This window comes from Habropoda laboriosa, unplaced genomic scaffold (genome assembly GCF_001263275.1).
Source record: "Habropoda laboriosa isolate 0110345459 unplaced genomic scaffold, ASM126327v1 scaffold387, whole genome shotgun sequence".
Taxonomy (NCBI): Eukaryota; Metazoa; Arthropoda; class Insecta; order Hymenoptera; family Apidae; genus Habropoda; species Habropoda laboriosa.
Window position 1 is genome coordinate 613,241 of NW_017100510.1, and position 9,663 is coordinate 622,903.

The window sequence follows — 9,663 nt, forward strand, 5'->3', positions numbered from 1 at the left end:
AAAGGTTCTTTTTTTTTTAATTAAGAATTGTATTACAGTGTTTTATTTCGGTATTGGTTTGTCAATTTGAAATTGTTTTTTTAGTTATTCTCTTGTTGGTTGGGAATTTTTGGATGTATTAGTGATTATGGGAGTAATTAGAGTGATATTAGCAATTTTAGGGTAGCTCGAAGAACAGTTTGGAGCTGAATTAATCGAGACTCTGTGCAATTAATTTGGGAAATATTCAGTATTGCATAATATTGTGTAATTCGGTAAATTTCAATCTAAAGATGAATCACCTATAAAATTCTAAGTTAGTATTTTCCTGAAACAGCTAAGAATTTTTTAATCCCTCGAAAACTGGGCAATTCTTCTTTGACTTTCATTTGGTAACCCTTTCTTCTTTTTTAACCCTTTCAATTTCCGCTGAGCTTAATTATTTAAAATTTTCATGTACAGTAAATGAATATTTTTCTAAGACAACCAAGAATTCCTTAATCCTTTGAAACCTGAGCAATTTTTCTTTGATTTTCCTTCGTTAACCCTTTCTTCTTTTCAACCCTTTTAACCATTTAATTTTTCACGGAGCTTAGTTACTTAAAATTTTGGTATACAAGTTAATTAAAAATTTGAAGGATCAAAGTTTGAGTAAATAATCGTGAATCCAGAGGAAATCTAATCGAACTCGAGCTGCATCCGCATAATTACATAATCTCTGTTCATCCTCTGCTCGTCTGGCTCATTCGAGCGTCGGAAAGTCCGAAGAAAACAGATTCGGAAGTCGTTCCAGAACCACTTGGAACCACCAAACCGGTGTTTCTTGTTCAGACAAGCAGCCAGGATTTTTGTATAATCGGGTTACGACCGAGTTCCTTGACGATCGATTACGTCGTTCGCACTCCACTTTTGTTTGTTTGTCCAATCGACCAAGTTTTCGGGTTATTTTGACTTACTTTCTCGGAAGATTCGGGCGCGACGCTCGATTCCTGCGCACAAAGTACGTTTCTGGCATAATTTCCTCTATTTTCGAAGAGGAAAATTCAATTTCTGAGAAATCATGCATATCGTCTGATAAACCCACGATTTACATTCTATCTTAATTAATTATTACAAACGAGATGGAAAGAAGCATGTTTCATGCATAATTTATTCCACTTTCGAAATTAAAAAATTGCGCAGATTCAATTTTTGAAAAATCACAAGTATCGTCTCACAAACTCACTAAACTCTCACCGGTGAGATTTCAATTACGACACAAAAAAGAAGGGGAACAGTATCGCAGTGAATTCGATCCAGTGGACGGAAATGAAACTTCGCTGGAGCGTCCCGTAAACTGCGAAACTGTCGCCAATAAAACCGTGAAGTTCGTAATAAAAGGGACCCTAAACAGGCCACTGAGTTCTTTCGTAGTTCCGTCTCGATTTTTCCCGGCGTTAGGTGGAAACACGCCTAATTCCGTCGGGGTAATGACGTCGCGTAAAAGTTGTAGCCGTCGACACGTCGCCGGACGAGCTTGCGGATGATGGAAACGGGACAGATAAGAAGCTGGGGGTGTAATAAAAACGTGGAACACGCGATCCCATTGCCCTCGATCGGCTAACAGACGACGAGAAATTGGATTTCTTCGAGAAGGGTTTACGACTCGTCAGCATTTGCGTCCTCGGGTGTCTGAAAAAACTCGCGTTCTTTCACTTCGTTGTTTTTTTCTTTCTCGAATGAGAACGTTTTCGGTGTCTTTGAAAGAGAACGAAGATTATTTGGAAGGAAGGATCGAAAGAATTGTTTCTGCTTCATTTTCTCTTCATCTTTTCTTCATTCTTTCTGGTTGAATGATTTGGATATTTTTTTGTAATCTGAGTTTGGGAACTTTTGTTACACACTGTACTACATTTAACAAAGAATTGTTTCTGCTTCATTTTCTCTTCATCTTTTCTTCATTCTTTCTGGTTGAATGATTTGGATATTTTTTGTAATCTGAGTTTGGGAACTTTTGTTACACACTGTACTACATTTAACCCTTTGCACACTGAGGATTTTTTGATACGATCGAAGGATCGACAGAATTATTGCATTTCTTTTTTTTTATTTTTTCTCGTTGAACGATTTGGATATTTTTTTGTAATCTGAGTTTGGGAACTTTTGTTACACACTGTACTACATTTAACCCTTTGCACACTGAGGATTTTTTGATACGATCGAAGGATCGACAGAATTATTGCATTTCTTTTTTTTTATTTTTTCTCGTTGAACGATTTGGATATTTTTTTGTAATCTGAGTTTGGGAAGTTTTTTTGCACATTTTACTTCATATTTAACCCTTTGCACTCTGAACACTTTTCGATACGATCGATTAGTAATTTCAGTATACTTTTGCAGTGAAACTTTTGAAAACTGAAAGTTTGCTTTTGCAGAGGAAAGATTGATAAATCTTTCGAAATTTATTAACTTTGCTTTATTGTAGTAGTTAATGTTAGGGTTTAAAATCGAAAGGGTTAATCACCTTTAAAATTACGAGAAATTGCAGATTTGTACCACTAAATCCCTTAGTAAATCATGATCTAATGTCAGGCGAGATCCCATTGAATCTTGTCCAGCACACTTTCACAGTGAAACTTTCGAAAACCAAAGGCTTACTTTGGAAGAGAACAATTTGATAAATACGTATAAATTTTATTAATTTGCTTTATTCTAGTAATTAATATTCGGTTTTAAAATTTAAAGGGTTAACCGCCTTCAAAATGATAAAAAATTAATGCAGATTTCTGCCACTAAATCCCTTAATCGTCCTCGATCTAACGTTACACGAGATTCCGTCGGGTGTTGGACAAGGGTTGGAACGATTATTCGAGGCTGTTTAAAGCGTTCGCCAGAGGATCAACGTCGTTCGCGCGAACCGTTCCACGCGGTTGTTTCGCGACGCGACAGCGTATCCCTCGAGGGTTCACGGATGATCGAAAAACTGCACGGGGTAAATTAAATTAGACGGCCGAATTTCACAGATCGCTACGCGTCGCTGCCACCTCCCCTACACACACTCACACACACACACACACACACAATCCACCGCGTACAAATTGTTTTCGAAAATGACACGGATGAAATCTCTCCCTTGTTCGTTCGCTGTTTTTTTTTCCTCCCCATTTTTCCTTTTTTTTTTTATCGTTCGTTCGAAGCTCGTTTAATGTTTAACTAGCTTTAATGTTAATATACGAGAATCGAATGATATTGGAGAGATCGAAAAGTGTGTCTATTATACGCGTTGGAAAATTTGAGGAGAGAATTATTCTAATTGAGTCTCAATCTCAGCTCTCGAATTTAACGTGCGGGGAATTTATAGTTCGATATTAGCATAATCACTGTGGGATGAAAAATTTTTTCGCGTGAGAGATCGTAAATATCGAATGGTTTCGGAAAGCTTCGATGAATGAGTGTTCGATATTTCCAATTTTAGTGATATTTTAGTGAAGTGTGATAAATTGTGAAAATTGATCGGTTGGAGCTTAGAAATATTCGGTTGTGAACGACAAATGTACCCAATTGGTTAGCAAAAGTATCAATAAACAAATCGACTTTAAAAAATATTTCTTACTTTCTATAAATAAAACAAATTCATTTGTCACTTCTTTTATTTTATTCTATTTTGTATAACACACACCTATTCATTTTCCACACGTTCTTCCAACCATTCACCCAGCAATCTTCTTAATTAGTTGAAATTTCATAACTATTTCTAATTTTATCTTCACTTGCATCCGTATCTCAACAGATTCACCCATAAAATGAATAAATTCTTGATCATGAAACGCTCAGTCCTTTACCTCGCAGTATTTCTTGAGAAACATCAAAGGAGTATCCTTCACTTCCGGTCGCCTCGTGGCTCCACAAGGCTGGTCCCTCTGGTAATCGAAGTTTAATTAGAGGCTCGACAAACACACCCCCTCCCTCTCCACACCGCGGTTCCAATTTGTAATTGATGAACTGCAAATCGACTAACCCAGCAAGGTGTTCCACCGGTCAAGCCTGTCGTTAATGTCGGTCGCAAGAAAAACGAGATCTATCTGGATCAAGTGCTCTCGCCACGGTGATTTATTATACGCGTCAATCCGGATAACTTCGACGAAGTAACCCCGTTCCGTTCAAAGTGCCCTCGCCCTCCCCTCTTCACCTCTCGCTCTCTTTCTCGCCACCTTGTCCAAGCCTTTTCCACGCCGATACTCAGACGATCGAATTCTCCAGGGGGAGAGAGACTTCATCGATCTTTTCGACGATCGATCGCGGTTTTCTCGCCGGGATTTTCAATTCGTTCTGACGTCCGGCGATTATTCGCCGCTTTCTGGGGATAGTGGTGGTGTTAAAAGGGGAATCATTGTGAGGTTTGGGGCTGTGAAATTTTTCCTATGCGACGATTCTCGATTTTTTTGAAATTTTGCTTTGCGTCGGTGGAATTTCAGTTTTTTGAAAATATTATCGTTTCGGGATTGGAGGGTGTGGACGGTTTTCTTTCGCCTCAATTTTGGATTTTTTGAAATTTTGCTTAGTGCCAGAGGAAATTCATAGTTTTCGAAAATATCGTTTTGAAATTTGGCGCTGTGAAATTTTTCTTTTGCCTCGATTTTAGATTTTCTGGGGGCTTTCGAATACGAAATAGTTGTTTTCAAAGGACTATTTCACGTTTTCCGAAGTATTGCCATTTCGAATTTACCCAAATTTCATTTCGCGTTAACGAAGTGTCTCCGATGAATCATTCTACCGGCAGCAAATTCTTCTTTCGTCACAATTTCCCATTTTTCACAATTTCATCCTCTGTCAACTCGACGAATTATTTCCCAAGAATCGTGTCATTTCTGCAAAACTGTTATTGTCTTCGAGCACGATGTAGAATTTTCCAAAATATTATTTCGAAAATAAATCATTTCCCACGATTCTCCTCTTCCCCCGTAATTTTTAGCATTCTTCTAATACCTTCCGCATTTTTCTTTCTCCCGTAATATATTTATTTCCGTCACATTTTCCCCCCGCTATTGTGTGTCACACACACAATTCCATACCGGATTCCACGTGTAATCAATTTCGCTTGCTGGTACGTCAAGAATAAAATACGATTTTGGTCATTGATCGATGGTTTCAGTCAGAGAAGCTTCTTCTTCCTTTGCCTCACCGATAGATTCTTTTTCCTCCCCCGGAGCAAACGAACGGGGGATGTTTTCCACTTCAATTTCGAAGTCAACAACTGCTCGATTTGTATCCACGAAGTAGAACAACACACGCATAACACTTCTAACCGATAAAAGGTTCGATCCTACGATCTACCAATAAAATCTAATTACACGCAACAGATGTATCCGCAATATTGTTACAGAAAATCGCACGCAGAGTAAATTAAACGAATCTCATCTTCGATGGTAAAATCGATAATTCGAACGAACATACACACCAGCTGGATTCGAATGTGTCCAAGTGTCATCCAAACACATCCCTAACGAGTTTCATAAGTGGAGCTTGAACGTATCAATCGTGAAACGCAGTAATTAAACCAGCAATCAGCCGGGCTAAATTAATTACTCATGGCCTCGCTCGAATTATCTCGATTGACCAAAACCTGTTCGTCGATTTTAAATCCACCGATTCTTCGAAGTGAAAACTTCACCGAGGGATGAAAGTTTCTCGAAGGCAAAAGCGAGAAAGTTACTTTCCAGTTACTTTCGGGAATATTTAATTACGGGGGCATAGCGATTTTCACGAATTTGCTAAGAAAGCAAGGAAGGAGTAATGGAAATTCGGGTGGAAAATGGGGGAAAAGGTTGGTAGACATGGCGACTGTTGGTTGGTGTTCTGTATCGAGAGAGAGAGAGAGAGAGAGGAAGGAGGGCACGAAGTTGTCGAACTTACTTCGTTATTTATCTCGGTTCGATTCCTGCCTACTGCTCGTCTGATTTATGAGTTGGTTGCTTTCCTTATTTTTCCGGGCGGCGTCAAAACCACCGGATGAGGGCGTGCCGTGTCGTTTCCTTCCGCTCTACGCTTTATAGCGATGATCGTATCGTTGCCGATAACCTCGAGAACTCGATTTAGAGCTCGTGATGTGGTGCATGAGTGAATTATGCGTGGAGAGGGATGTTCTTTGCGGTGTTGGAATGTATTACGATTCGGTGATTGTCGCTTTATCCTTGCAATTTATATTTGAGAGTATGCTACTTTGTTTTCTTTCTTTCTTTAGTTTTCTTTGTTTCGATTTTTTTTTCAGGATTTTTCCATGATTAAGTCCCACAAGGTGACGAAAGAAAAGGACGTTGATATTTATTTCTTTTCGATTCTTCCACGATTAAGTTCCACAAGTTGACAAAGAAGAAGAACATTAAGACTTATGTTTATTTATTTTTTCTTTGTAAAAGAGAAAGAGAATTTAGGAATGTGGTGACAATAATGGTGATCTATTTTTCTGAAGAAGTCACTTTTTGCAACGCCCTGTATTATAAAATTGTGAAATTATTGATCGACTGCGATGGTTACGCCGACGTTAAAGAGTTTATCTTTGATCAGTTTGACAGTTTTCATAGATCTTTTATGAGCAGATAGCGAATATTGTTCCTTTGTGATAGTAAGGCGATGGCACGTGTGAATATTTTTTATAGGAAAATGGATAATGCACCGTAGTTTGACGGTATCGATTATGCTATATTCTAACCTTTATTCGACGCAGTTTTTCCAAGTAAAAATAGAAACCAGCTAGTATTTGGAGCAGAAGTAGTTTATCGCGCGGTCGTCTCTAATAATACACGTAGTTATCTTCTATAAAACGGTGTAAAATGTATTAAAATTGTAGAAAATCAAATAACGCTAGAATTATTTCGACGAACAATTAAATCCTAAATTAATTGGAAAAATTGTGTTCTGCGTTCGTACTTTCGTTTATTAACACTGGATAAATTTGCAAAGAAATGAAAAATCATCGTACGCTATGATACTTCGCGAAACGACGAAACTTCGTAACCAATAAAATTCTTGGTCCGTTCTCGGAGAAATGAAATTCTCCATACTCGTCGCGTGTATTCTCGAGTCTTCCTTGTCTCAGGCGCGTAACATCGGAAGACATTATACTTCAGAGGATATTATACGTTTGAAAGGCTGTCGACTAAAAAGCCCCCTGGTCCGTTAAAAGGTACATCGAATCAGTCGCTTTCCAGCTGAAATTTCCGTTTTCCCCGGGCCTCTTCAAACGATATATCCTGCACGTCCGTCTGCCGCTTTCAGCGGCCGTAGCGAAGAGTCCATAAACTCTTTCGATGTTTCCTCCATATTCGCCGCCCTGTCTCTCTCTCTCTCTCTCTTCCCGCTCGACAGAGCCAAGCTCTCCTTTGACGCTCCATTATTTAACGATAAAACCAAAAGCGATCCTCTGATCTTTACCAACGGCGAGGAAGCCGGTGATAAGAAGCGGACAACGCGATAGCGCAGTGTTTCCCCTCCCTTTCCCTGTTCTTCGTCTTCATCCCCAACTCTCAGCTTTTCTCTTTTCTTCACACTCTCCCCCTTTTTTCTCCCATTTTTCTCGGACTTTCTCCCTTTCTTTTTTTCCCTCCCTCCATTCTCCCTTTTTGTCCCACTTTCTCTTCCTTTTTTCTCCCACTTTCTCCCATTTCTTTCTTCCACTTTCTTCCTTTATCTTTTTCTTCATTTCTCTTTTTCTCCCCCTGTTCCCCTTTTTTCTCCTACTTTCTCTTCTTTTTTCTCTCACTTTCTCTCTCTTTCTTCATCTCTCTTTTTTTGCCCCTTTCTCTTTTCTTTCCTCCTTCTCTCCTTTTCTTCGTCTCTATTTTTCTTCCTCCCGCTTTCTCCTTTCTTTCCTCTCCTTTCTTCTGACCCTATTTTCTCCTTCTCTTCTTCCCTCTTTCTCTGCTCTTGTTTTTTGAGAGAAGAGAATAATTATGTCATTTAGAAATATATATATGCCTGTAGTAACAAATGAGAAATTTTAGTCTCGTACATCTCTTGGCCTCGTTTTTCTAACAATTTTTCGGTCAATTTCTGTTCCAGCTCGCATGGAGGAGGAAAGAGGCGCATCCAATGCTCAAATTCTCTGGTCAGCTTGTCAGGCTTTGGCCAGAGCTGTTAAGTCAGCGCCATCAGGTGCTCCCATAGAGGAAGTCATCAGGCCCCTGGAGCCGGAAATTAAGGCCGTTACCAAGGCAGCTCGTAAGTAATTCTCCTTCTTTCCTTCGAACTTCTTTAACCAGCTCCACTGACATTTAACCCTTCGAACTCTCGCAAAAGTCATCTTCACAAAATTAACATTTATCTTCCAAAGTCAAATACATCAAAGCAACAAAAATTCTTAAAAACTTAAAATTACAATAAAAATTTCTCTTTATTTATTCTGTGCTCAATATTAGCAGAATATGAAAATTTTCCGAATCACGTCATTCTACTATGATATTTCTAAAATTAGCGGAGGAACAATTTGACGAAAGATTGAAATAGCGAACAAAAGTATGAAGTTTCCCTTTTACGAGGAATAGCAGAAAACTAATTAAAAACTCGATAACATCTGTCCATTAAGGCTACGCGATTTCTCCGCGGAGGACATAGAGAGAGAAAAAAAGGAGATAGAAAATTCAATATTCTCTTGGTTCTTATCTCTTCACAAAAAAGCAGCTCGCACAAAGGCTTTAATTACACGCGGTAGATGACTGTGTACAGTTGGCATTCATGCGAGATATATTTTATATGCGCGATCGAGGAAGCTGGCACGCGGAACCTGTCGTGGATTACCATTAACCGATATGTGTATATATTAATATCGCTGCATTTCGCGCGCGGTAATCTCGTTTCACTCTAGTCGCGACGTAATGCCAGTCTTCAAGCGGATTAAAACAGTATCGATAGTGGAATTCCCTTGAGTCGGGGATCAAATGGATACCAGATGAAAATAAAGAACGAATTTCGATGAATTATTGTTCTTCCGATGAAGGGAAAATGGGGAAAATTTGGATCAGAGGAATTTTATGTTGAACGATGGCTTGGCATACTTTTGATAGATTTAGAAAAATTTCTTAGTTTAGAAATTTAGACTGATTTGGACGAATTGTTATTTTTCTGAGAGAGGAAAATTGGGGAAAATTTGGATTAGAGAAATTTTGTGTCGAATAATAGCTCAGTATACTTTTGATAGATTTAGAAAAATGATAACAATAAGATAGATTTAGAAAAATTTCTAAATTTAGAAATTTAGACTAATTTGTACGAATTATTATTTTTCTGAGGGAGGAAAATTGAGGAAAATTTGGATTAGAGAAATTTTGTGTCGAATAATAGCTTAGTATACTTTTGATAGATTTAGAAAAATTTCTAAATTTAGAAATTTAGACTAATTTGTACGAATTATTATTTTTCTGAGGGAGGAAAATTGGGGAAAATTTGGATTAGAGAAATTTTATGTTAAATAAGGACTCAGTACACTTTTAAGAGATTCAGAATAGATATTAACGTGGTATAATTGTGAAATTAACATGGATATTTACTCCTATTCAGTATTTATAAAAATTAAATTTTTATTCCACGTTTCAATTCAATATCTCAATGTCATCTCGCCAATTAACCCACGAACGTACGAATAATTAAAAAAGAAATAATAGTAGATTCACAATGCAAGATTTCAATCAACAAAATTAAAATACAAATTGG

At 38.0% G+C, this 9,663-nt stretch overlaps 1 protein-coding gene across 1 annotated transcript in view; it reads left to right on the forward strand.

The window, feature by feature from the left end:
• The window catches only part of LOC108576319 (MICOS complex subunit Mic60), a 65,570-nt gene that overhangs the window by 33,080 nt on the left and 22,827 nt on the right, over positions 1–9,663 (forward strand). Inside the window, exon 11 of the mRNA XM_017939281.1 lies at positions 8,017–8,175. Coding sequence (XP_017794770.1) covers positions 8,017–8,175 — 159 coding nt within the window. The remainder of the gene's footprint in view (positions 1–8,016; positions 8,176–9,663) is intronic.